This window comes from Urocampus carinirostris, chromosome 19 (genome assembly GCF_059441175.1).
Source record: "Urocampus carinirostris isolate Australia breed hairy pipefish chromosome 19, RoL_Ucar_1.0, whole genome shotgun sequence".
Classification (NCBI taxonomy): Eukaryota; Metazoa; Chordata; class Actinopteri; order Syngnathiformes; family Syngnathidae; genus Urocampus; species Urocampus carinirostris.
In genome coordinates this window covers 26,672,615-26,700,379 of record NC_142367.1, presented here as the reverse complement: position 1 = coordinate 26,700,379, position 27,765 = coordinate 26,672,615, and the positions used below count along the sequence as shown (strand labels likewise).

Sequence of the window (27,765 nt, the reverse complement as noted above, 5' to 3'; positions counted from 1 at the left end):
ACGCCGGGGAAAAAAACAAACCTCGTAAATCTCACTCTACTGACAAAACAGCCAGTTGTGTTTAGTAAGTATAAAACGGGGGTCTCCGACGTGGCGCCCCCTAAGGACAGCTGAGGTACCCGCGCACCAGTTCTGAAAATAGCTTGCCAGTGCTGGGTCAATGTGATTTTCTAGTAAAATGGGATTAAAACTATTGTTCCGAGTATTGATGACAATTTTTAAGCAGGTGAGAAAATAGAATGAGATTCTTCTCGTGTATTTTAGAAATGTATTTATTCGTCTTTTCATTGATTTATTTGACACGAAATACAACAAAATAAATTCCAATCAATAGGTTTTCTCAGGCAAATGAGCAAAAAAATGGGCAGTGTTTTTTAGCTAGCTATCTCGTTAGCTTTGTAGCTAGCTATCGTCCCATCCTTTAGCTAGTTAGCTATTTTTGTTTTTTTAAAACATTTTCGCATACTATCTAGCTAACATTGTACTATTTTGTTAGTGTTCAAGCAAAATCTTGGCTTCCTTTCAAGCTAGCTATGGAGCTTTGATTTTTGGCTTTCTATACGGCTATTTGGATGGCTTTTTAGACTTATCTAGTTTTGAAAACAGCTGTTCAGGTATGTTTTACTTGAATACTGTGATCCCTTATTTATCGGAGTCCTCACTATATTTGAAAATTTGCGAAGTAGCCCCCCTCATGCGATCTGAGGATAGTGGATTGCAGCCGCGTGGGTACTGTTCATTTCAGGCAAAAAATGAGGCATGACAAAAATTTGCTTTCTCGTCCCTTACTCTCAGCAATAGTTGAATGGGGATAATGGCCGATACACTTCAGTTCGTTATAGGCAAGCCACAACGGCACACTTCAGCTGCAGGATCTGGGTAAAAAAAAAAAAACACCCTGCCAACCCCTACTATCAGCACTGGGTTAATGGGGATATAGGATCGCGGCCACAACTGCATTTCTTTGAGGCGGGCCAGAAAGGTATGCCTTCCAACAAAAATGCCTGCTGCAAGTCCCTGCTTGCAACAATAGTGGACTGTGGATAATGGATTGTGGCTGCACAGGTGCTGTTATTTTTAGGCGAAAAGAATGTATAAAAAGAACCTGCACGCAGGACACAAATCTGGTCTCCCTGCCCCCGCTCTGAGAAATAGTCGAATGGGAATAACAGATTCATGTTGAAACAGTGCAGTTCATTCAAGGCAGGTCACAATGGCACAATATAGCACCCTGTACAGGGAAAAAAGCGCTCTGCAGGCCCCTGCTATCAGTGATAGTTGACTGGGAATAATGGATCACAGCCACAACTGTGCTTTTATTTTTAAGCGGGTGACAACGGCAAGCCTTTCAACAAAAGTGCCTGCTGCCTGTCCCAGCAACATAAAAGTGGGGATAATAGATCCCGGCTGCATGACTGCAATTCATTTTGTGCAGAAATACAGGAATGGCAAAAAAAGATCCACCAGGCTCGATAAAAAGTTGTCTCTTGCTCGCAGCAATAAATGATCAGGGATAAGGGATCGCGGCCGCATGAGTGAAGTTGACTTTTAGTGGCCAGAACAGCAAGAAACAGCTGGCAGACCCGACTAAAATGCGCTCTGCTGGCCCACACTCCCAGCAATATGCAATCGGGGATAATATAACCCGTGATGTACTGAGAGCGCTAAGTCTGAAGCGCGAGGTAGCAAGGGATTACAGGACTGCACGTTGCGATCAATCTTTAAGCAGGGTTTGTGATTTTGAGTTAATTCAGAGTTTGGTTTCCAAATGAAAAATAGTTTCATTGTTATCCTAAGACTCGAAGGCAATACATAATCTTCAAAATACTTGCATCCACGCCAACCTTTTGACATCAGAAAGTGCTCGTTTTTATCGCGCACTCCATTTATACGGGCAAAACACAATCTTTCGACAGAATTTCCAAAACAAGATGTGCTTGTTTAAAGGTTCACTGTGTAATAATTGACCACTAGATGGCACTGTATTGTCTAATGCGAAGGAAAACCAGTGCTTAACGAGCACACTGTGGCAGCAAGATGCCAGAATAACATGGCAGCGACTACTAGGTATGGATTCTACTATATATAAAAAAAATACACAATTATCCACTTAGGAATATTTATAAAAAAAATAACATCGGTATGATAGTTCATGTGTTTTTGCCTATTATCAAATGAACGCTTTTTTCGTACCACTGGGAGGAACTACATATTACACACTGTCCCTTTAAAACTGGGACTGGCAAGCACAATGTAAATCAAATGCAATCAACGGAGCCGTTTATTCAAATACTCGTCTAGAGTCGTGATTCGTTTTTGTTGTTTACATTTCAAAAAGCTGTAGGTTAAAAATACTAACGCATGAAAAGGTTGTGTTGGTGAGTATGGCGTAACAGCAGGAGAGCTAAGTGGGGATTCCATTATGTGAAACAAAATGTGTATTTCTTTGAGTCCCATGATTTTGTTTTATAAAAAAAATAACATTGGTATAATGGTTCGTGTATTATACCTAGTATTCAAAAAAATATTTATTCTTTACTGACTAAACGTTTTTTTGTACCACTAGGAGGCACTAAATACACTATTACACACAGTCCCTTGAATAAACATTAGAGGGAAATTATAACTTAAGGGGCTGTGGTGAATTCCTAATCCCAAAGGTGAGAACCACCAGGAAAAGTACGTGTGTTTCTGTGTGCGGAGTCAAACTTGGGAACAATCTACAAGACGAGATTAAACAATGTCCAACTATTCACGCGTTCAAATTTAAATACAAAAAAAGACATTCCTGGGGGAATACAGAGATGAAGAAAATGGGGTATGAGTGATACGAGAGATTGGGAATAGTGCGTCTAGAACAGGGGTGTCAAATTCATTTTAGGTGAGGGCCACATGCTAGAAAATAAATGTCACCGTGGCCACCTCAGTAGATTTAAGAGAAAGAGAGAGGGAGAGAAAGAGAGAAATATAAAGAAAACAAGGGAGACAGAGTAAAAGTGCGAGAAAGAGAGTAAGAGTGCGAGAGAGAGGGAGAGAGAGAGAGAAGGAAAGAGAAAGAAAAGGGGAGAGGAATAAAGAGAGCATACTATAGAAAAATAGGGGAAGAGAAAGAAAAGGGGAGAGGAATAAAGAGAGCATACTATAGAAAAATTGGGGAAGAGAAAGAAACAAAGAAAAATTAGAAGTGAAAGGGAGAGCGTAAAAGAGAGATAGAGAGAAAAAGAGTGAGGTGCGATAAAGGAAGGGAAAGCGAGAGAGTGAAAGAAAGGGAAAGAGAAGGTAAGAAAGAGAAAAAAAGAGAAAGAGAGGGAGATACAGAAGAGAAAGAAAAGGGGTGAGGAATAAAGAGAGCATACTATAGAAAAATAGGGGAAGAGAAAGAAACAAAGAAAAATTTGAAATGAAAGGGAGAAAGTCAAAGAGAGATGGAGAGAAAGAGTGAGGTTTGATAAAGAAAGGGAAAGCGAGAGAGTGAAAGAAAGGGAAAGAGAAGGTAAGAAAGAGAAAAAAGAAGATAGAAGGACTGATATAATAAAAAAAGAGAGAAACGAAGAGAGACAGAGATAGAGAAGGAAAGCGAAACAAAATGGGAGTGGTATAGAGAGAGCATAATATAGAAAAAAAGAGTGGAAGAGAACGAAACAAAGAAAAATTAGAAGAGAAAGGGAGAGCGTCAATGAGAGATAAGAGAGAAAAAGAGTGAGGTGTGATAAAGAAAGGGAAAGCGAGAGTGAAAGAGAAGGTAAGAAAGAGAAAAAAAGAGAAAGAAAAAAGAAGATAGAAGGACTGAAATAATAAAAAAGAGAGAGAGAAACAGAAACAGAGAGACAGAGATAGAGAAGGAAAGAGAAAGAAAAGGGGAGAGGTATAGAGACAGCATAATATAGAAAAAAAGAGTGGAAGAGAAAGAAACAAAGAAAAATTAGAAGTGAAAGAGTCAAAGAGAGATAGAGAGAAAAAGAATGAGTGTGAAAAAGAAAGGGAAAGCGAGAGAGTGAAATAAAGGAAAGAGAAGGTAAGAAAGAGAAAAAAGAAGATAGAAGGACTGAAATAATAAAAGAGAGAGAGAGAGAGAGAGAGACAGAGAGATGGAGATAGAGAGAGACCTAAAGAGATATAGCTTTGGTTTCTTTACAAGTCCCGCCTGGCTTGGGCAACACCTGGCGGTCATATTTAAAACCGCAGCTCATTTTTCTCTCTCGCTTCTCTCAGTGATGTCTGGCGGGCCGGTTTAAAACCCTAGGCGGGCCTGACCTGGCCCATGGGCCGGATGTTTGACTCATGTGGTCTAGAACTATGGTGAACTTTGTGTTATTGTTGCTATTGTTATATCAAAACTGTTATTATTAATATTACTAGTATTGTTGTTATTATCATTGGTGTATTTAATAAGGAAGATGAAGGGGTATTTGCTTCTTATTACCCCTTTTCGAACATATTATGTAACATTATTTCTTTGTTTGAGTTATTGTTTTTTTTCTGTTTTTATTTTCATGTTCAATAAAGTTTTCATTCATTCATTCGTTGCTTTAATGACACAGTAAAACTTAACAGGAATAATTAAGAAAATATGACGAGAATATGAGTTAGGTATTATTTGTGTCATTTTAAAAATGTTTTCGTTTTTAAATCGTGCTGCCGTTGATACGTACTGAATAATACTTTTGATGTTATTATTTGTAATAAATAATTGAAGTGGGAACCTCCGCGCAGGTGTTCGGTGTTACCGGAGGTAGCTGGCGTAGGCCGCCGTCAGTCCGTTGACGTTGAGGAAAATGTCGGCCAGCGCCAAATTGAAGACCAGGTAGTTGCCGGTGGTCCTCAACTCCCGGACGCGGAGGAAAGAAGCCACGGTGACGGCGTTGAGGAGGAACCCGAGGACACCTGCCAGACGGGGGAAACATAAGGACTTATCTCGTTCCGACACGGACACCGAGCTTCTTCGCCGCTTCTCACCGCCGACGAGGAGCGCCGAGCCGAAGGTGAACATGTCGAAGTCGGTGAAGCCCTCCGGTAACGTGTACGCCGCCATCTTGCCTGACAACGACACTCAAACTTTTGACTGTTGTTTTTTCAATTCTCCTCTCACTCTTAAACACTTACGACGAAGTTCTCCCCCACAAAGTGAGTGTTTTGGCGTTGTCCCCTCTATCACATGAAGAAGTGGGCGGGTGGAAATTGGAAACAATGAGCTTAAGATGTGTAACTGCAATCCCCCCAAGAATGTCCTAACAAGAAGCATTTGGGGGCTCTTCGCCTCTCGTGAGTTCCAAACACTCCAGTAGGATGAGGAAAACCTTGCTTTCGTGCTATTTTATTTGACCCGAGTTTATTTTATAGTTTAGTTTTATTTAATTAACTATATCTATCTATCTATCAATCTAGACATCTATCTATTTATCTAGACATCTATTTATCTCTATCTATATATCGCTATTTATCTATCTATTTATTTATCTCTATCTACGGTATCTCTATCTATCTCTATCTACGGTATTTATCTCTATCTACGGTATTTATCTCTATCTACGCTATCTATTTATCTCTATCTACGCTATCTATATGTATTTATCTCTATTTACGGTATCTATATCTATTTATCTCTATTCACGGTATCTATCTCTATTTATCTCTATCTACGGTATCTATCTCTATCTATCTCTATCTACGGTATCTATCTCTATCTATTTATCTCTATCTACGGTATCTATCTCTATCTATTTATCTCTGTCTTCGGTATCTATCTCTTTATCTCTATCTACGGTAGCTATTTCCACTTATTTATTTCTATCTATGGTACCTATCTCTATCTATCTATCTACAGTATCTATCTCTATCTATTTAACTCTATATACGGTATCTATCTCTATCCATTTAACTCTATATACGGTATCTATCTCTATTTAACTCTATATACGGTCTCTGTACTTAAAAAGTGGTCGGCGGCGCCCTCTGTTGGCTGCGGCTGCATCGGCTCGCTACAACGGGTCAATCGACATTTCGTTCTGTGTACATTGTTACACAGAATGACAATACAAGGAAAATTATTATTATTATTATTATTAGTATTATTTATCAATATCTACGGTATCTATCTATCAATCAGAGGGATTTGAGGTTGAAGCTACTGCCCCTAAACCAAAATGGTCATGTTTATTTGTGATCACAAGAAGTCTCGAAGGGCTCTATAGACTATTGTTACAGCATCTCCTGATCTAAAACCGACATGAGGGCTTGGAAAAACTCAAAAGCTCAATATGAGGCAATCAAGAAAGCTAAGAAAACGTAGATCTTGACAAGGCTCTTTCCAAAGTTCTTGACCGAGTTCTACATAAGTTTTAGATGAAGTTCGTAAGTTATTGTGTAGACTCTGTTATGGGTTTAGATCTTGAAAAGGTTTTTGGTATCGTTTTCTTGAATTGAATACATGAACAAGTTCTTGACAGAGATCTTGTCATGGTTCCTCACGCATGAGGTAATCCCCCTTCCTGGATGTATGTTGCAAAGTAAAGGATTTTATACATTTGACTATAAAGGATTTTATACGATTGACTACAAGTTACTTGTATTCAGTTTAATTTAATAAAGATATCTGCAGCTTTAAATCTTAGGTATTTTTGACCCCTTCAGACAACGTTCTAACAGAGATAGGGTTAGTCTCTTTGAACCACTAAACCACTTGACGTTTTTTTTTTTATTTAAAATAATTCTGATTATGAATGATCAGCATCACTTTAACCCTAAACCAGTAAAACATGGAAAAGCGTGGATATTTTCAAAGGCTGTAAACAGGGCTGCAACAACATATTGATAAAATGGATGTTTCAAACGAATAACACTCAGCGTGTTCATCAGATGCAAATAAGAATGCGTTGAATTTTATTGTAACGTTGATGGAACATGCTTGTAGTACTCCTTTCATCCAACAGAGGGAGACACAAGACCGCATTATGTTGTTCGATGTCAATTGATAATCAAGATACACTGTATACATGTAAATAGTCAATATAGTACTCGTAACAAAGCATGATTTTTGTCCCTTCGTGTGTCTGCAACAAAAATACCAGGAAATGACGACAAAACGAAATATCAATTAAACATTACAATAGCTCTACTGCCTTTTCTCATGTCATATAGCTCCCTAATGGTCTAATGAAAACTCAGTTGATTTATGGTTTAATAGTTTTTATTATTCTGGGTCTGACATATATTTTTGTCTTCATTCTGATTTGAAAAAAAAAATAATACTTTAGAAATGCTACAAAAAAAACACAACAGTAATACTATGATACAAAAATACTATTACAGAAATATCACAACTGAAATATTGGTCGTCATGTTTTTTGTATAGCCCTTAAAATACAACTACAGTAATCTTCAAAAATACTTAAGAAATAATGCAAATATACGAAACACACGGTAATGCCCACAAAGAAATAGAAATCTCCTTAAAAGCATGTCTGCTTCGTTTGACGTCGCTTCTTGAAATTCTTCCATTTAAAAATAAACCGACTCCTAAAACGATTCCCTTTTGAGTGACCCCGCTCTCGGCCAATAGCAGGCTTTTTAGCCAGCATTAGGTTATACGCGCCTGTATGATAAATGTGAGATCACCTTTCTGTAACTCTGAATATCTTCAGCTAAAGGAATTTCCAACATGGGTATGTACACATTTACGGTGTGTATCCAAATTAGCCGAAAGTAAACGTGCGCAACACGAATCGTGATTCAACTTTACGCAGCGTTACTACGTGCAAGTGTGCACAATCATTGATTGACTAGAAAGAATAGTCACACATTTACAACTCTTTCACAATGTCTAAAAATTGGTCGAAGTAAAACACACGAATGGAACGGTTTTAAAGCTGTAAACTGGTTGTGTCCAAATGGAAACGCTTTGACGTTCCTTAAAATAATTTGTAAAATACAATTAGTATTTCAGATTGTGATCAAATTTGACGAGGTACCAGGTAAGGTTTCAGGCTATTATCTCGCCTGTCTTCCAGCTACATGCTACACTCTTCTGCAGGCATTTGATTGCAAAAAAAAATCTATTTCTGTGTTCCAACACCGATGACTCAATGTTTGTACACTTGCAGTAATTATTTCAGTTTGGGACAAAACTTTTCAAAACCTTCTCCAAACGGTTTAAAAACGGCATTTAATTTACTTTGGATACGTCTTTGATTGGGATTTTAGGCGAATTTTACAGGAACCTTAAGCGGTAACGGTAGTTCTCTGATGCAGTCTGGCATTTTATAGAAAAAATGCCAGTAAGATCAGTTCAACACTCAACATTTCTCTGCAGTGTGAACCTGAACGTTTTTCTAGCAAATAGATTGATCGATGCTTTCAGAATAAAAGTCTTTTTTTGAAATTGTGTCGCGAGAGCGTGACTGCAGATTGCGTTAATCTGTGAACAGATTTGCAGCGACTCAATCAACAAATGAATTAATGACATTTCCCAGTGGACACGTTGTTGAGCCTAACAGCTGCTGCTTAAAACCACCCCATCAAAATATTGACTGCATCGTTCATATTTTCAAAATAATTTGCCCTCAGAATTTCCAGTGCAAAGAACGTACCTCTATTTGGGGACAAAAAAGATCAAATCCAACGTTTTAAAAGTCCTCCGTGATTGGATTAAACGATATCTCCTCTTTGTATTAATCATCAATACCTGTAATTCGTTGAGGAACTCACAAGAGTGATTTAATCCAAAGTAGGTCAGTGAAAGATGAAGTGTACAAAAATGGTCCTTAAAATGTAGACAACACAAAAGGTAATCATATTGATATGCTTTATTAAGAAAACAGCGCCCTCTTCTGGGGATGCTTTGTTAGGGTTTCTGTCTGCCCACGCGATCGCAGTATCGATTAGATAGATAGATGGAGAGATACTTTATTCATCCCTGTAGCGAAATTCACATTTCCAACAGTATCCTTGTGTTGAAAAATAATAAAATAAAGATATAGAATACAAAAATACCCAATATAACGTTTTGCTGTAGAGTATTTAGTGCTACGGAAGATACACATTGTCATAAAAATAGGGTAACATGCAAATGTGGGGGTGGGGTTTCATGTGGGCTTTTACTCGCCCGGGTGGAGTTATAGAGCCTCATGGCATGAAGAAGAAATAATGTTAGATTTCGGTTCATCGTGCAGCCCTCATGGGATCCCTATCCAGGAGTTGCCACCATGTTTGTTTGACATCTTGCCGCTACGCTGTACTACTGGCACTGGTCTTCATTTGCGTTTGACAACACAGTGCCATCTAGTGGTCAAACGTTACACACTGGGGCTTTAAAAACATGACAAATAAAGTTTTCCAGTGCTGTTAACATTTGCAAAATAAATGATACGTTTCATCTACTTCAACGCATCTCTCCTCGGCTTCCTTTCCTTTCTCTCCGTTGGTTCCTCTGTTAGAGCCGAGCTGTGCTCTGGCTCCGCCCCTTTTAAATAACTCAATATCTCGCTACACTCCTATTTTCAACACAGAAGTCCGATTAAACCCGTAAGAACGTTGTCTTTTCAGTCACAAAGTAGCTGTTTTAATTGAATGGTTTCTGATTTCTGTCGTTATATACTATATATTATTTTGAAATTATATATTATATTGTTTGTGCTTCGTTGATTTGGTATCAGAAGAGAAAGATAACGGATGCTGCTGCTGCGGTTTACTTACTGCCTTCTTTGACAATTACACATACTAAAAACTGAAACAATTGATTTGATTTTAACTACTTCAGCTTTTAAAAAAGCTTCTGTTTGACTTTTATAAATGTTTGCTGGCTTTAATTGCACTTTTTGTCGCCTAAATTTGGGGCACCCTGTGTGCGTTCCCTTTTTTCCTTTTTCCGAATCTTCAAAATTTAAAGGACATCCAAAATTGGATTTTTTTTTTTTCAGGGTTTATACAGTGCTTAAAATCTTTAAATGCTTTCATTTTAATGTTGTTTTCAATGTTTGAAAAGTGCTTGTAAATGCTTGAAATTGTTGCCATGTTTCTCGGCAGTCTGGCATGATAGACTGCACATTTAATGAAGAAAAATTCTTAAAAACGAAAGTTAAAAAGTATAGTTTTTTTAAAGCGCGTCTAAGAAATGCATAAACTTGCACACACATCACGAATGAGCTGACTTAGGCTGCAATCATGACTTTAAGCCAGGGGACGGCAGCAGAGAGTAACAATGTTCCAAATTCCGTACAGCTCCTCTCAAGATAAGAATCGACTTTCCTTGCCTTGCACCCACCTTCAATACATCGTTAGTATAATAATAATAATGATAACAATTTATCCATAATTATTGTTTTTATCAATATAATAATGTATTATTTTTTGAATGGTACTGGAGATATTGTAAAATGTTCTTTTCATTCATTTTCTCAAAGCAATGAAACCTTAGTCACTTTGATAGTAGGCTAATATACATTCAGCATGCGTTACATTTATTCCAATACTTATTTGAGGCTTTTCTTGACAAATTTGTGTTGTAGTCCAATATGGCTCTTTCAACATTTTAGGTTGCCTACCTCTGGTCTAGGAAAGTGTAAATTATTATATTCAAAATGTGACAGTATAGTTTTCCTTTTTAATTTTTTTAATTTTTTGTAATCTTTTGTGGTAACCGTGGCTCAGATGGTAACTCTTGTTATTATTCATTATGGTGTCATTTTGGATCGAGCATACCAAACATAACAAAAAAATACTTCAAATGAACAAAAATACTAGCCAGATTCATATTTTGTTTTTACTATTATATTTTTCTTTCTTTTTTATAAATTAGGAAAATAGTAAAATACATTAAATAAGGAAAATCACCTGCAAGGCTTTTACATTATTTTATGTATTATTGTCATTTTTCTGTGCAAACTCAAACATTTAATAAAAAGAAAAGGCCCAGTGGAAGGCCTATAGAGCATTTTGGACTCCCTCTTCTCCTAGCAAGTTTAAAATTCACTGATGTCTTCTCTCCTTATTTTGAGTGTCTACTACAGTTTAAACATGACATTTTAATTTCAAATAAAAAATGTTATAAAATATATAAAATATATATCTCTGTACTATCTTGTAGGCATATGATTAGCAGTGTTTGCACATACTTTAAAAAAGAAATTAGTTATAGTTACTCGTTACTTCTTCCAAAAAGTAACTGAGTTAGTCTCTGAATTACCCTATCGTAAAAGTAACTAGTGATCGCTGAAAGTAACTATTACAAAATAAGTTGTGTATGTCAAAGGAGCAGTATTCGAGTCAGTTCAATAGAGAATAACAGAAAGGTAGTTTTCGTTCTAAAACCTTATCATATTTATTGCACCTCACCAGCAACATATTTATCCTATTGGTTGAAGATCAGGTCATTGTGTCATTGTAATCCTGTGCAGTCCTTTGAGACATTTTTGTGATTAAGGGCGTCAGAAATACATTGGACTTGACTACACTTGAAGTGCAACAAAAAAAAAACAGTAAACAGTATCAGAAAATAACAATGCTATGTTAACAATATGAGGGGAGTTTAATAAATCTAACTTTTACCACCTGAGACAACTGGTCAAGTAGACCTGTGCTACTGTACTTTAATTATTTGGTTTACGACAAAAGTCAACTATAAAACAATATGAAGTGAGTTACACACTATAGAACACAGGTGTCAAACAGGCGGCCCGCGGGCCAGATCAGGCCCGCTAAGGGATTGAATCCGGCCCGCGAGACAACACTCAGAGAAGCGCAAGAGAAAAACAAGCTGCAGGTTGAAATATGTCAACTTCATGTTGCCAAAGCCAGGTGCCTCGAACAAAGACACTGTACTTGTATTTCTTTCTCTCTCTCTCTCTCTCTCTTTCTTTTCTACCCCTTTTCTCCCACTCTCTGTCTCTTTCACTCTCTGTGTCTCTCTTTTTCTCTTCTTTTGTTGCTCTTTGTCTCTTTCTCTCTCTGTGTCTTTTTAACTTCTTTTGCTCTAACTTTTTTCCTTTTCTCTCTTTTCTCTCTTTTCTCTTTCTCTCTTCCTTCCCTTCGCGCTTTCTTTTCTCTCCTTCTTTCTTTCTATTTCTCTTTGGATTTTATTTCTTCCTCTCCCTTTCTTTTCCCCCTCTCTCACGACTTTGTATCTCTTTTGTTTCTCACGCTCTCCCCCTCTCTCCCTTTTTCTTTCTTTGTCCCGCCCTCTCTCCCTTTTCCTCCCTCTTTCTCTTATTTCTTCATCTCTCTTTTTCTTTCTCTTTAATCTACAAGTCCGGCCCCCGACAGAATGTTTTTTCTATCGTGTGGCCCCCGAGTTGAAATGAGTTTGACACCCCTGCTATAGAACAATCTCTAGTTGGACAACTGCTAAATAACTCTCACAACCTGAAACACTAGGAGAAATAGGCAAAATGCGCTTATTTTGTTCACAACAAAAGTCAAGAATAAAACAATATAAAGTGACTATCCAATCCCTCTGTGATATGTGCTCAAATCCTGTAATTAAGGGGTCTACAAATATGCATGACTTGATCACATAATAACTACCTTACCCATAATGCCACATTGTTATGGAGCATGCTTACAATGATTACATGTTATGTTATCGTTTACTACACGCCTTGTCTCAATGTATGCAAGGTAACACACTGTTTTTGACCGTCGGTTACGGTGATGGTGTTTTAACTAGGGGAAAAAAATGACTTTGATTACCGGATGAATGTTAGTGACGGACAAGGTCTCACGGCACAGCAGTTTGCTCAAAAACCATTGGGTCTAGGACACAGGTGTCAAACAGGCGGCCCGTGGGCCAGATTGGGCCCGCTAAGGGATTGAATCCGGCCTGCGAGACAACACTCAGAGAAGCGCAAGAGAAAAACAAGCTGCAGGTTGAAATAGGTCCACTTGATGTTGCCAAAGCCCGGGGCCTCTCACAAATACACTGTACCCTTTTCTCCCACTCTTTCTCTCTTTCACTCTCCGTGTCTCTCTTTTTCTCTCTGTCTTTTTAGCTTATTTTGCTCTAACTTCCTTTTTTCTCTCTCTATCTTCCTATCCTTTGTGCTTTCTTTTCTCTTTTCTCTCCTTCTGTCTTTCTATTTCTCTTTGGATTTCTTTCTTCCTCTCCTTTTCTTTTCCCACTCTCTCACGACCTTTTATCTCTTTTGTTTCTCATGCTCTCTCTCTTTTTCTTTCTTTGTCTCACCCTCTCTCCTTTCCTTCCCTCTTTCTCTTATTTCATTCTCTCTTTTTCTTTCTCTTGAATCTACTCGTCCGGCCCCCGACAGAATGTTTGTTCTATGGTGTGGCCCTCGAGTTCAAAGGAGTTTGACACCCCTGGTCTAGGAAAACCCCGGCGTAATCGTGTGAATGGAAATAACTGGGACGTAAGCTCCTCCTCCTCCTGCTCCTCTAATCCAAGCGCATCCTTTTTCTATCCGAGGATCGACAGCAGGCAGAGCAGAATGGAGCCGCGGGACATCATGCATCTCGCCTCCCCTTGATGGCAAACTTTTCTTTAGGATTGCTTTTTGGTAGTGTAGCTCGTAGCGTTTGCGGGGAACCAAAATGAGTGGACATTTCTCTGGTGCTTTTTGCGCGGCTTTGCTATTCCTCCCCCTGGTGTGCGCTTCCTGTCCCGCACAGTGCAGCTGCTTCTTCCACAAACTGAGCGATGGTTCAAAAGCCAGGTAAATATGAGTATTTATGTATCGTTATCGTTTTACGGGGTTTGATTTTTTTTTTCCTTTTTGTAGCTTGCGTGCAACGTCGGCTACCCGTCGGCGCTCTCGTCAATTCAGGAGTGGTGGATTAACGTGGAGTTGCTCTTTAATCTGCTTTTCTTGTTATAGTACAATAGGCCACTACCGTGTATTTTGAAGAAAATGCTATTTTCGTCTCGGATTTCTTTTTAGTGAGTGATTTATAATTACTTGTAAGTCAGGCGCCAACAGGCTTTACTTGCCCAAGACACACCACAGCCTAGTGGTTGAGGGATACTTTCCAACCTCCTTCCCATAAAGCGCAGGTGTCAAACTCACGGAGCAATCATATCCGGCCCGTGAAATCCTTTTATATACATCTACTATAATGGCCCAGGTCTATGAAACCCTGATCACTTTCAAATGATACTCGGATACTAAAAACCACAATGGCCGAGAAAATGATGTTACCTGACATTGCCGGTAAACCCGTGTGTCTTATTTGTGGAACCTTTGTGGCCATCATTCAGGAATTTCATGTAAAACTGCACTACAAAACAAAAATTCCGAGTAAGCTAAAAAACCTCGAATCCAGAGAAAAGATACAGAAAGTTGAAGAGTTCAAGAAGAATATAAAGATGTTTTTCACTAAAGCATTTTTCCAAAGTGAAAAGCACACATTTTATTTACATTTTCCATTTTTTCATATTTTCATTTTTAAAGTTTTGACAGGAGACATTTTTATGGAGAGCAACCATTTTTAATTCATTTCATGTTTAAGTTTGTTTATTCTGGAATCCTATTCCTGACTGTTTAAAATTCATATTTATTTATTTTTTTTTTAAAAGGAAAGTGTTTTTAATAAATATTTCACCTGTTCGGCCCGCGACCAAAGGTGTGGTTGGAGTTCTGGCCCTCTATAATTGAGTTGCTTTTTCTTATCTGGACAGAAGCGTTCTGTGCAACGATCCCAAGATCGGCGTCATTCCCACAAATTTCCCCGCGGACACTTCCAAGATCCGCATCGAAAAAACCGCCATCACCAAGATTTCCGGCGGCAACTTTCGCTACCTGGGCAGCATGGAGTTCTTGTGGATGTCCTTCAACTCCCTGAACTCCCTCAGCGTGGACAGTTTTCGGGGTCTCTCGAACCTGGACGAACTGAGGTTGGACGGCAACGCCCTGACCTCCTTCCCCTGGGAATCTCTGAGCGACATGCCCAGTCTGAGGCTGCTCGATTTACACAACAACAAGATCTCCAGCATGCCGACTGAGGCCCTTGTGTACATCAAGAATATCACCTATCTGGATTTATCCAGTAATAGTCTCTCCACCATCCCGGCGGAGGTCCTCTCGCTTTGGCTTAGTGTGAAACCGGTCCAGGATGCGGATTCCTCCAAATTTATTCTTGGTGAGTTTTCATGATCAGGCAGTTTTTTGGTTTTCTCTACGACGAGGCCATTTATGTCTCACGGCGGTTCGTTGTTAAAATAGCTCCCGTGCAACGCTCTCAATGACTGATTCGGTTTTCAGGTCTCCACGATAACCCTTGGACTTGCGACTGCCGGCTGTACGATCTGGTTCAGTTCCAAAAATCACCAAGGTCCTCAGTTGCCCTAATAGACCCCAGGCTGCGGTGCGCCGACCCGGAGAGTCTGTCCGGGGTTTTCTTCACCGAAGCGGAACTGCAACGGTGCCAGGGCCCCCGGGTGCATACGGCCGTCGCCCGTGTCCGGAGCTCGCTGGGCAACAACGTCCTCCTCCGTTGCGGCACCGTCGGCGTTCCGATCCCCGAGCTTTCTTGGAACCGCGCCGACGGCAAGAAAATCAACGGCACTAGTGAGTTCTCCTGAACCAAATCCAGAGGTGCTAAGATTAGAAAGTCGTCTATTTGCGCAGCAGCGTCAACGGGATTAAAGTTATTCTCTTCTCGGAAATCTATTTAACCTGACCGAACGTTTCTTTTTTTTTCAGTTCAGCAAGAGATCTCCAAGGAAGGCATCATTTGGTCCATTTTGAGCGTGCCGGCCGTCTCTTACAGGGATTCGGGAAAGTACGTGTGCAAAGCCACCAATTTCGTGGGTACGTCGGACGCCATGATATCCCTGGTGATCACAGACGCCTTTCGGTCTGAAGAGCCAGGAGGCGTCGTTGCCAAGAAGCCGAAAGGGAAAAAGCCCGGCGGTATCGGGAGGGCAGCGTATCAGGAAAAGCTGATCGCTAGATATGTCCCGCCCCCGACCGCCTCACCTGGCAAGCCCATCATCGAACCCCTCAACGGCAAAGGTGTCACCGGGAAGTACGAGGTAGAGAGCTACAGCGTGTCCTCCGGCTCCAGAGGCCGAGGGTCCAACTCTCGAAAGGCGGAGAAGGTTTCTTTGGGAAACATGGTGGCGAACGCCTCGTCCTTGCAACAAGCCCCCGAGAAGAGGGTGGTGCGTTCGGTCAAGGTGATCGGCGATACCGACCACACCGTTTCCTTGAATTGGAGAGCCCCCACGGCCACAAACGTCACCGAGTTTAGCGTCCTGTACGCCGTGTTCGGCGAGCGGGACATGCGGCGGATCAACGTCGGAGCCGGCAAAAACCGTATCACCATCGACGGCCTGGTGCCGAAAACGAAGTACATCGCTTGCGTCTGTGTCAAGGGCCTGATCCCGAAAAAGGAGCAGTGCGTCATCTTCTCGACGGACGAGGCGGCCAGCGCAAGCGGCACCCAGAAACTCATCAACGTGGTGGTCATCACGGTAGCCTGCGTCATCGCCGTCCCCTTGACTCTCATCGTGTGCTGCGGCGCCATTAAGAAGCGTTTCCAAAAACTCCTGGGCCGACCCTCCAAGGAAATCCAAGACTCCTACGTCACGTTCGAGACTCTCGGCCCCGGGGCGAAAACTAAGGGGGCGGAAGGCGAATATCTCACGCGACTGAACCCCGACGAGTCCAACAGGCTCCTTTCCGCCAGGTCTAGCGTGGATTCCGAGGCCATCGCCAGGACCGAGGGGCCGCCCAATGAATATTTCTGTTAGAACCCGACATTTTGCCTATACTTCTGGAAGTTGCACTTTGAGACCGAAGTAGTGAAGATTGACCCTTCTTTGAAAGCTCATTTGCCACCGGAAGAAATAACTTCGAAGCCTTGCTCGAGAAGACGAATCATCCAAAAAGGGACCTTATACACAGTGAAACGGTTATTTAGATGTGTCATCGACATATAGTGTTTTGGGACCTCCCGTTAAACGGTGATATTTAATCTGTTCACTGACATATTTTATCCAATGTGACCTCTGCACTGTGTACAACCCCATAAATGAATCTATTCTACTTTGAAAGACGGTTAGTCTGTTTTGTATGTCACGTGCCAGGTTTTCCGTCCAAAACTCAACACAACTTGCACAGTTTTTATGTGTTGTCGACTGAAGCATTTGTAAATGAAACCATTTTCTGAATAAAATGTTTTGTTTTTTAATGTACGGGTACATGCTTATTGTGTTTGGTCGAAATCGCTCGAGTGGGTGTCTCATTCTGGGGCACAGTTGGCGAAAGATGGACAGAACAAATGTTCAATTATTGGCACTAAACTCTCAGCGTAATTATTTAGTCACTTTTCACAATTTGAACAAGTGGTAAGAAGGGAATTGATTTCTGTTGCAATCGGTTCTAAGGTACTCTTTAGTCATGGGTATACAACAAACCTTGAGGCTTCAGAACAAAATAAGGGTACGGGCCAAAAGATTACAACAGACGGCAACCGATTGCTGATAAAACAACCTGCCGAGTTGAGCGGTATCGTGGCTTATCGAGGTCAGATTACGGTCCTGTCCAGACATCTGTCGCCTTCTCTCCTGGCACTGCTAACCGGCCCACTTATGCCAATGTGCCTCCTGTTGTGGCCCGTAACCTTGTTTCTCTCATTCATCTCAAAAATAAAGAGACAACTGCACAGTTCCGAAAGGGCAGTCTCAAACAGAAATACACCAAAGTGCATCCCATGTCTCCCGCTGCCTTAAGTGTTACGTCAATGAAGCTTAAACTAATAGGCTTTGCTCATGTAGCCTGTCCATGTCGCGTCCTGCCATTAGCCGGCTTGTTTCCCATGGTCCTCTAGGAACATGGACGGCGTTTGTGTCGTGTTACGCGTCGCTTTTGTGTTTTATCTCATGACTCCGGGATCCTCGACCTGTTTGAAGGGTTGCTCCTGCACCGACGAGACCCTGGGAAGGTGAGTCAACTGTAGTCTGTGAAAGCCAGGTTGTAGTTGTAAAACTTCTAATTCTTCTCACCGATAACCTCTAGGTCTTTGTTATGCATGGATATCCCCATGCGACAAATTCCCAGAGACATCCCGGATGATTTCACAAAGATTCGGGTGGAAAACTGCCCCCTGACGGAACTACCTCAAGGATCTTTCTCGAAAGTCTGCGCCCTGGAGTTTCTGTGGCTTAATTTTAACGATATCGCCCTTATGAACATCAAAAGCTTACAAGGCCTGGGTAACCTGACCGAGTTACGGCTGCAGGGCAACAAGCTTACGTCCGTTCCGTGGACCGCATTTCAAGAAACGCCGAAGCTCAAAATTCTGGACCTGAAACGCAATCGTCTCGACGCCCTACCGGAACACTCCCTGAAATATCTACACGTGTTGACCTACTTGGATTTATCCTTCAACCAGCTCAGTGTTATCTCAAAAGATGTATTTATGAATTGGCCCCTTTACCAGAAAGCGGAGAAAGAATGGGCAAAGGAAGGATCCGTCTCCAATGTGGTTTTGGCTTTACACCAGAACCCCTGGCTATGCGACTGCCGCCTCAAAGGCTTTGTCGAGTTCATCCGAGCAGTCGGCCCTCCCGTCATCCTCATGAACTCTTATCTCAAGTGTTCGGGCCCCACCTCCAAAGAGGACCAATTTTTCCTGAAGATCCAACTGAAAACCTGCACAAAGCCCATGGCCTCGGCGCCAGTGACAAACCTTATCGTGTCTTCTGGCGCAAACGGAACACTTTCGTGCTTGGTCAAGGCCAGGCCCATCGCGACCATTGAGTGGATGTACGGTCAGAAGATTATAAGAGGATTTCCTGGTAAGTTTTCACGATTGTACATTAAAGTTTTTGTCATACTGCTGTCATAGCTAACGTTCTAGCTCACCCTCACGTTGGTCCAGCGAAGCTGTAGCAGATTAGTTTAACATGCGTGATACCTTTAAGCCATTTAAGATGTTGCTAGGGTTAAAATAAAGTCAAAGGTAAAATATTACATTTATAAGCTTTTGGAGGAACTATTTGACACCAATGCCAGGTTATGATCTAGATTTTAGAGACAGCACAAGGGTCAAAGTGTGATTGGTTTTATGTTGCAGATACCTTGCTTATGTTGGAACATATAAAGTTGGATGGAAGAGATGAATGTAGTCTTTTTTTTAATGTAACGGGTGTAATAATACATTTTTTGTTGAAATTCCTGCTGAAATATGTTTGTATAGTTTGTGTATAAGTGTCCTGCAATGAGGAGTCCAACAGGGCCACCTGCTGGTATGGGGTAAGGTTTAGTTTCGCCTCTGATTTTATGACCGGAAGGCGGATATTGTTAGCAGTCTCCAGCGCGCTGCTAACGATGTTGAGAACCAGCGGAGGTGCTAACCACATGGTGTCTGTATGTTGTGTCGCTCATTGCAGCAACTGTAATAAAAGCCTCATCATCCAGTCCAGCCTGAATGGGGATCCTTGGTGGGACGGGTACACCGTAGTTTCATGGAATTCTAGGATAGGTTGGTCCTGTGGTGAGGGGCCCTCTCCCCCTGGGAGGTGTAAGAATTCTCCCACCGTGGTCCGCTGCGTGTCGTAAGAGGCGACTAAAGTGGAGGGAGCGAGGGGACTGGGGATCCTCTCTTCTCTAGCTCTATTCCCTAAGAGACAGCAAGGCAAAGAAAGGGGGACGGGAGACCAAATGGTCTCGCGAACCCTAGTAATAGGGTCACTAAATGTGAGCGGATGTGGAAGTAAAGCGATTGAGTGAAAGAAAGAGGAGATCGGAAGGTTTTGTTGCTTAACTAGTTTGGGTGTTTGGGCATTTGGGTTGGCCATGGTCCAAAAATATTTACGTGTTTTTTGCTACTTTTCCCTTTTTATTTTCTTTGTTTTTGTATGTGTTTGTCTTGTCGGTCACCCCTCTCGAGGGATATGACCAGGGTTGATAGATAGATGGATAGGATAGGTTGTTGTAGGGAAATATGTTAACTGGTTTAAAAAAGACTGAAAGACAAGTGTTAGGAATTAAATATTAGAATGTAGCGTTTAGCAAATTGTTGGAATGAGTTATCTGACTCCATTAACCAAACATAACCTTCATTCACCTAACAATGCATGCTCGTTTCTCTTTATGAAAAGACAGACAAGAGACCGGCATTTCCACCCGGGGGCAGATTTAATTTCTTAGGGGCCGGTCGCACAGCCGTTTGCGGCTGAATCACGGCTAAAATTTTGCGGTTTTTTTTTTGCCCGTGGTTGCCCGCGATGGAAAATGCGCAAAATTGGCCAACCCGCTGTTCATCGGTGGTATGCCCGCAAAACAGACGCCGGCGACTGTTCCGCTTCCTCATCGCGTCATTTCTGCGTCATTTTCTCGTGCGGACCACGGGTATAAAAGCTCCCGAGCCGGTGTTGTGCCCAAATCCGACTCCTACGCAACCCTTACCTCGTGTGCCGCCTGCGGTTAACACGTGCTCAAAGTTTTGAGCAGCTCAAAACTTTTTCGCGCAGCCAACCGCCTGTGAATTTCTGACCGCGAGTAAAGCACTGTTGTATCTTGTCTCTATGGCGATCCCAGAGCGTCCTATAGCGTCCGCCTCACAGGCAGAAATTTCTGGCCGTGATTCAGCCGCAAACTGCTGTGTGACCGGCCCCTTAGATAATGAATTCCAGCGAATTAGCCGAATTATTGTCGCTCGAGTCTCTGTCGAGCCTTTTCTCTCGTTCTCCCTCGATCTTCTGAAGTTCTCCCGGCCCACGCCTTTTTCTGCAAGCCGGTGCCCCGGCTCCTCCCATGGGCGCGTCGGGAAAAAAAAACACGTAGCCCCCTCGCCTCGATGTCTGTCCTTCTGCGTCTGGCCTCCTCCGTCAGAGTCCTGTTATCAACAGAACTAAGCAAAACATTTGCATTCGGAACAGCGTGACCTGAAGCTCACTCAGTGAAAATCTTCATTGCACTCGATAACTGTAACTTGTATTTAATCGTATAAAATATAAAATCCTTCACAAGTGATTAGCATTTTATTAGAGACGCCAATTCATCGTACGTTAGTGGGTATATATGCAAACTCTAATTCCGTTCTCTTCCTTCAGCAAACGTGACTTACGTCGACGAGGAGACGGTCAACTCTACCCTGGTGATCCCTTCTCTGCACCTCGTGAACAGAGGTCTCTACACCTGCGTGGGCAACAATTTCATGGGCAACTCCTCCGTCGGGATCACGGTGAACATCAGTAAGTCCGCGTCTCTGCCGCCACCGTCGCCTATCCTCTCTTCAGACGAGCGCACCTACATCGACCTTCGTATCGCCAAGCAAACGGTTTACGGGATCACCCTGGAGTGGCGCGCTGCCACCGACAACCCGGCGGAAACTCGCTTCACCGTCCACTTTGGCGAGTACGACTCTCCCGAACGGGAGACGGTCTACATCGGACCGGGAATCAACAGCTACTCCGTCAACGATTTGCAACCCGTTACCAAATACCAGGTCTGCGTGACCCTGAGGAATCTCCCGCCCCGGGACGGCCAGTGCGTGGTCTTCGTGACGGGAAGCGACGTCAGCGAGATGGAGCAAAGAGAGAGGCTGATCCATATCATCGTGGTGGTGTGCGTCATGGTGTTGGCCGTGCCGGCGGGCATGTACGCCTGCACCACCGAGGCCCGTTTCGGATGTTTGGAGCAATGCGGGACTCTGAGGAGGAAGCCGAGTTTGCGGTCTGGCGACGAAAACCTCCAGGAAAATGAGTGTCGGGAGACTGAAAGTCAGGCGCCCGAAAGGCAAGCGGCAGAGAGTCTGGGTACCTTTGACAGCCTGCCGGTGGCTAGCGATGAAGTCCTCTGCAAGGACTTGAAGGAAAGAGACCAAAAGAAGAGCAAGCCCAATGAGAGATGCAAAGGAGGTAGTGCGGCCTATCTCTACTAAGTCGAGTCCTTTCATATAAGTCCTAACTCCTGGGGGTTGTGTGGAACTGCAGCCTGGCACCATTGCGGACGCTACTCTGAACAGCTTTCTACACCACAGACTGTTCCCTGGCCTCAGTTTGGGTCGTGGCAAACGTGGTACCTGTCCGTTCCTTGATATGCGGACCCTGTTGTTTTTCAGTCTTCCTCTTCTTCTGCCTGCCTGATGGTTGTGTAGAACTGCAGCCTGGCTTTGCTGAAAGGCAGAATCCCTTGCGGACATTCACCATGCACATTTTGAGACTGTACATGTTTCAGCTGACTGGTCACAGATCTCCTGACCGCCTGGCACCATTGCGGACGCGACTCTGAACAGCTTTCTTCACCGCTAACGGTTCCCTGTGGACCCCGTTCTTTTTTGGTCTTCCTCTCCTTCTGCCTCTTGGACTCTGCCCTGGAAACTGATTTCTATGATCCTTTGACGTGACCATACCATTGCAGCTTTGTCTGCGCATAGTTGACAACAGTCCTTGGTAGGGTTCAATATCCCCTCTGAGGGTGTTGCGCACTTTTGTTTGTCACATGGGCTTTGTAGCTAATGCTAATGACATCAGGAATGAGTAGATATAAAAAACCACAGCCTTAATTTTGCTAAAGTAAGACATTTTTATACTTTCAACACATGCAAGGTTTTGTATTTTTTCTTTATATTCGATGCACTTTAAACATGTACATAAGTTCTCTCTTCTGGATTAAAACGATAGACAAATGCTGAGGCATTTTTTTTCAAGCACAATCACTCAGAGGATTTGTTACGTAAGCGCTATATTCCTGTGCATTTATCCATACACTACTAAGAAGATTAAAGCTATTTTTTTCTCTGAACCCTTGTCGGCGGGACATGATATTTCCATTTAATGACAGCTAGCAGTATTTCTCTTCCGTACATCGATTGAAAATCCATTCCTAGTAATACTGTGTAGAGACGCTTTCAGAATTTAACTGAAACTTGTTGACAACGATGTAATACATAGCTATTACAGCTATAAGTTATAATAATAATTTAATGTATTTGGTCTCCTGAGGGAAATTTGTACCAGAAGACAGTTAGTGCTGTCGCAGCAGAGCGTGCACCAAATGACCTACTTACAGCACCTAGTATACTCAGGCAGTCTTCCATTCCAGGCCCAATTCTGCTTAGCTACCAAGATTGTGTGTTCTCGGGGTGCTACGGCCGTAAACAGGTTGGTCTCGCGGTTTCTTGAGACTTAACTTTGGTCTTTCCCTTAAAGTTCCTGACATTAGTTTGAACTTGTAATTTGCATACAATGTCACGATTACCGATGTGAATCACTTGTGCTCGCTCCTTTGGTGCCAACTGCCTCGGACTCTGATCGGCTTCCTGTCCCTATTTAAACCCACTCCAGTCTCCTTTTGTCTGTCTGCGAACCTCAGTGAACACTAGGCAAGCCTGATTCGACCCTGACTTCCACCTGTTTTTTTTTTGCTCCTGTCTTTCCCTTGGTTTTGATCCGTTTTTGATACCAACCACGTCTACTCTCTTCTCCTGACTTTCGACTTGTTTCTGATCCCGACCCCATCTTTTGCTCTCCTGTCCCGGCTACTGACCCGTTTTTGATCCTGACAGAGTCTACTCTCCTGTCCCGGCTTTCGACCTCTTTTTGTCCCTGACCTTGCTACTCTCCTTTCCCGGCTTACGACTCTCTTCCGACCTGACCATGTTTTTGCCCTCCTGTCCCGGCGACTGACTCGTTTTCCGTTCCCGACACCGCTTGCCATGGAAGTTCCACTTCCGCGTTTGACTTTCTACTATAAATGCAACATCCTTGGTGTCAAGTACATATGGATTTGATTTTTTTTTTTTTTTTTCTAAAATATTGGTTTATACAGTAGTATTTCCTGGAACTTTTTCATGTTAGCCCACTAGTGGGCACCTCATATTTCTGGAAACGCTCCATTTTTCCATTCAAACTTTGTCAACCCTTCGAGACTCTTTGTAATTAAGGGCGTCACAAATGTCTCTGTTCTGGTCCTGACACGTTATTTAATCGTGTCTCCGAACGGAATGAAAACATTAAGAAAAAAATCGATATTTCTCCGCTTTCCTCCAATGGAACCGGACTTGGGTAATCCCGTCGTGTCACTCACGCGGGCTTTGCATTCATCTAATAATCCGACGGAGCAAAAATCTAGCGGGACCCTCTGTTCCCTTCAAACGTTTATTCCAAATGGATCCAATACAAAGACGGTACAAATATGTCACATACAAAGACCGGGCGGCATCTTTCTATACTACATATTTTACAAAGTCGGATACAAGCTTTTATAATACTATACACACGTGACTCCTAAATTGCCTACGTTTCAAGGCATCCACGAGAAACCGGAATATATACCACATTCACTGTATTTTCAGCTGGATTATTATATTTTGTTGAACTACAAACATCAATAATGCAATTTATATATTTGTATTTCTTCAAATGCAAACAAGTTTTCGTATTACTCTCGCCGTTTACCCGCGCTTCATTGAAATTCTTCACTTTGACATTCAGAACACTGGGCAGAAATCACATCGCGTCGATAAAATGAAACAGTCGGGTTCCCCTCGTCCGCACCAGTTCCAAGCCATCAAATGCAAACGGTTTTGGTACAGCCATCGGACCAAATACTTGTAAAAGCATATACTTTAATACTACACAAAAGCAGCCGCGATTTTTGATTTAGGGCAAAGTGCGAAGCTTTAAAAGGACAGTGTTTACTGTCTACTGCCACCTGCTGGTAAGATATTGAAATGATAACCGAAAATACACGAACCGTTATATAAACATGCATCTTTTAAAATATTCGAAGGTTAAGAATTGTGTACAGAGTTGTCATAAGCTTCACCAATCCGCAGCTGACATTGTAATAGCTCTTAAAGGGGCAGTGTGAATTGAGCTCCCCCTAGTGGTAAAAGACATTAAAAAACAATATTCAAATAAGCATAAATACATAGTCATATAAACATGCATTTTAAAGGTACTCATAGGTCAGAAAATGTGTTTATTTGCTATCTAGGCTTCACCTAGCTCTTAAAGGAACAGTGTGTATTATTTACCAGCTCCAAGTATTCAAATAAAACTTCATTAAAGAGAAACTATACATTTATATAATAAGCTAAACATCCATCTTTTTAAAAAAATAACCCTTAAAACCTCAAAATGGCTGGGAAAAAAGTTCTTTCCCCTTCATTTTTCTTCTATATTTTTTCTATTCCTTTTCTATTCCCTTTTCAATTTCTATTTTTTACTTCATTCTTACTGTTTTGCCCCGTTTTCTTTTCCCTCCCCCCATTTTTTCTTCCATATTTCCTTTTCTATTTTTTCCTTAATTCTTATTGTTTTTCCCTCGTTTTCTTTTCCCTTTCCCCATTTTTTCATTCACTTTTCCTTTTCTTTTTCCTTCCCTCCCATTATTTCCTTTTCTATTTTTTCCTTCATTCTTAGTTTTTCCTTTTCTTTTTTCTTTTCCCTTTTTCTTCTAGTTATTTTTTTCCCTGCAAAAAAAGGGTGTGTTTCGGTCTCTTTTGAGTCTCTGTAGTTTGTATTCCTACATACTACAGGGCCATCTAGTGGACAAATGACACACACTGTCCCTTTAATAGTTTTCTCGCAAAAGAGGGCGCTGTTGACTTGAGTTTAGAGCATGTCACTCGTATTCCACCTTGGATGCGCAAGTGGGGTCAAAAACGGGGTTGTTATTCTTTGAAATTTTCACAAATAAATTTGCGATTCTGTCCTATTTCAGGTATTCCTCATAAAACATCTTAATGACACGGTGGGATTAGTATTTTATTGCCCACTAACTTCCCACTACCACTTGGGAAGACAAACTATTTTCTTCCCCAAATTGTGAACTTAGTAGTAACCTTGATTGTTTTCAATCATCTTCTGCTCCAGCCTCATTTTTAACTCTGAAACCAGCGCCGAGCTCATGTTCCCCTCCTTCCGCCGGCCCGATTTACATTTCCTCGAAGCGACCGCCGCCAAAGCTCCCGAGACGGTCGGGACGGATCTCTCGGTCGGGGCCGGCGGCGGCAAACAGGGGGCCCGTGGCGGCGGCGGCGGCGGAAGCCTCGTTCTCGGGGCGCCGGTCTCCCGCCCGGGAGTTCCCTCCGGATCCTCGGCCAGGAACTTCACGGAGGGGCCGGCTTTCAAGGCCTTGAAGATCCACGGCCGGCGGGGCCCGGGTCTCCTCTTGATGACGCGTCGGGCCCGGAGTCACCCGGTTTTGAGACTTGAGGTTCCGCACGTACGTGAGGGTGGAGAGGAGAACGGTGGCCCCCACTAAGGAGGTTATGATCAAGGTAAGCACGCCTAAGGCTTTCATGGGGTTGTCCCTACTTTGCATTAAAAAGGCCGCCACGGGGCCCTTGAGGGGAGTCTGCAAAAGAGCACAAATAGAGTTGGAATCATCCCCGCGTCTTTCGTAGCCACGGCCCAAATGACTAGCCTAAAATCACTTGATACCGAGGGTATACCTTACACACCGTCGGCTCACTTTGGAACTGACCAGAGGTGGGCGGTAGCGAGTTATTCATGTAAGTTGTGGGACATTTTGCCAATGTGGGCTCACTAAATGTGAGAGGATGTGGAAGTAAAGCGACTTAAGTGGAAGAAAGAGGAGATGACAAAAAGGAATGTTTTGTTGCTTAACTTGTTTGGGCATTTGGGTTGGCAAAGGTCCAAAAATCTTTGTGTGTGTTTTTTTGCTCCCTTTTCATTTTTAATTTTCTTTGTTTTTGTATGCGTTTGTCTTGCTGTCGGTCACCCCTCTCCAGGGATATGACCAGGGTAGATAGATAAATGTACTTGATTTCTACAACAGGAGTCCTTTACGGTGTGCTAAAGCGTTTTACACCAAAAAACGAGAAGCAGTAAGTAACAAACAAAAATAAAAGTATTGTTATACTACTGAGTATTCAAACCCATGAAGAAGTGGGGTTTTAGCCTAGATTGAGAGAGGTCCAGGTCAGAAACGAAATGCATTTTTGTAGTATTTAGCTACTTTTTACATTTATTTAAGTAAATATGTAAAGAAGAAACTGTATTTTTACACTGCTACATAAAAGCCGTGACTTAAATCCCCTCCACGTAAGTATTTTTGTCCCTGCTTTCTTTTTTAGATATCTACTTTTCACATTTAAGTAAATATGTGCAGATGAAACTGTACTTTTACGTCGCTACCTTGAAGCCGTTACTTAAATCCTTTCCACGCAAGTGTGTGTCTGCCTCTGCTAAGACACGCTTTTTCTTTTTTTCAGATCTGACCAGTGATCCCCAACAACCACCAGGGGGCACATGTGAGCGGGGACAGGTAATTGTTTTTGTTTAAATACCTGTAACCCACAGCAGTCTAATTAGAATACAAATATATATTTAATCCACAACTTAACAAACCGAGTACACACACAACCACATAGACTTGTCATTTATTGTTGATTTAATTGAATGATTTTGACTCAAGTCTGAAGTAGCCGTTCTTTGACTTAGGTTTTGGCGACTCTACCCACCTCTGGTATGGAGTGAGTGAGGGATAACAGACACAGCACAGGATCATGTTTGGAGAATAAACACAGAGAACAGGAAGCACATATGAGACACGAAGGTGACCCGTCCCTCACTTGGCTCTGCGGATGACTTTGATATAGCTACTCTCGGGGTTGATTCTGGATTTTTTCACAGCGTGACAGTACAGGACGGTGGAGACGCAGACGGTAAAGCAAAGGAGAGTGAGGATAAAGCCCAGACAAATTCCAAACACGCTGAGGGGACGCCTGCTCAGGCCCAGGAAGTAGGAAACCAGACGTCCTTTGACCTGGAAGCACCATGCACAACACACAAGACCAGAAACAAACGGTCACCGACGGGACGAGTGAGTCAAACACGTA

The 27,765-nt window shown here is 42.2% G+C and overlaps 4 protein-coding genes across 10 annotated transcripts in view; 2 read left to right on the top strand and 2 right to left on the bottom strand.

Moving 5' to 3' along the window:
- The window catches only part of rgrb (retinal G protein coupled receptor b), a 9,906-nt gene extending 4,645 nt beyond the window's left edge, over positions 1-5,261 (bottom strand). Inside the window, exons 1-3 of one of the 3 annotated variants that reach the window (XM_088324195.1) lie at positions 5,104-5,258; positions 4,957-5,037; positions 4,728-4,884 (exon numbers count right to left, since the gene is read on the bottom strand). In XM_088324195.1, the coding sequence (XP_088180321.1) occupies positions 4,728-4,884; positions 4,957-5,037; positions 5,104-5,242 (377 nt within the window). In that variant the 5' untranslated portion in view covers positions 5,243-5,258. Of the gene's footprint in view, positions 1-4,727 lie in introns of all 3 variants that reach the window. The other 2 variants (XM_088324194.1, XM_088324196.1) reach the window with 2 other exon arrangements.
- Positions 1-17,140, top strand: part of lrit1b (leucine-rich repeat, immunoglobulin-like and transmembrane domains 1b) — a 17,972-nt gene extending 832 nt beyond the window's left edge. The window contains exons 2-5 of one of the 4 annotated variants that reach the window (XM_088324189.1): positions 4,714-4,982; positions 14,621-15,081; positions 15,204-15,509; positions 15,645-17,140. In XM_088324189.1, the coding sequence (XP_088180315.1) occupies positions 14,751-15,081; positions 15,204-15,509; positions 15,645-16,696 (1,689 nt within the window). In that variant the 5' untranslated portion in view covers positions 4,714-4,982; positions 14,621-14,750 and the 3' untranslated portion in view covers positions 16,697-17,140. Of the gene's footprint in view, positions 1-4,705; positions 5,014-13,158; positions 13,659-14,620; positions 15,082-15,203; positions 15,510-15,644 lie in introns of those variants that run through there. The other 3 variants (XM_088324191.1, XM_088324190.1, XM_088324188.1) reach the window with 3 other exon arrangements.
- Positions 5,246-27,754, top strand: LOC148347860 (leucine-rich repeat, immunoglobulin-like domain and transmembrane domain-containing protein 2). Of its 2 annotated transcripts, XM_088324193.1 has the most exons (8): positions 5,246-5,262; positions 17,776-17,889; positions 17,964-18,745; positions 21,005-21,887; positions 22,060-26,181; positions 27,139-27,177; positions 27,368-27,482; positions 27,560-27,754. In XM_088324193.1, exons 2-4 carry the CDS (start codon positions 17,780-17,782, stop codon positions 21,832-21,834), a joined length of 1,722 nt encoding a protein of 573 aa, XP_088180319.1. In that variant the 5' UTR covers positions 5,246-5,262; positions 17,776-17,779; the 3' UTR covers positions 21,835-21,887; positions 22,060-26,181; positions 27,139-27,177; positions 27,368-27,482; positions 27,560-27,754. The 2 variants fall into 2 exon arrangements, with proteins under 2 accessions (XP_088180319.1, XP_088180318.1); XM_088324192.1 differs by lacking the exon at positions 5,246-5,262 and having other exon boundaries at positions 17,757-17,889; positions 27,139-27,191; positions 27,368-27,754.
- On the bottom strand, positions 24,039-27,765 carry LOC148347859 (uncharacterized). The gene is made up of 2 exons (XM_088324197.1): positions 27,499-27,765; positions 24,039-26,258 (listed from the first exon to the last, which is right to left on the bottom strand). Exon 2 carries the CDS (start codon positions 26,223-26,225, stop codon positions 25,836-25,838), a length of 390 nt encoding a protein of 129 aa, XP_088180323.1. The 5' UTR covers positions 26,226-26,258; positions 27,499-27,765; the 3' UTR covers positions 24,039-25,835.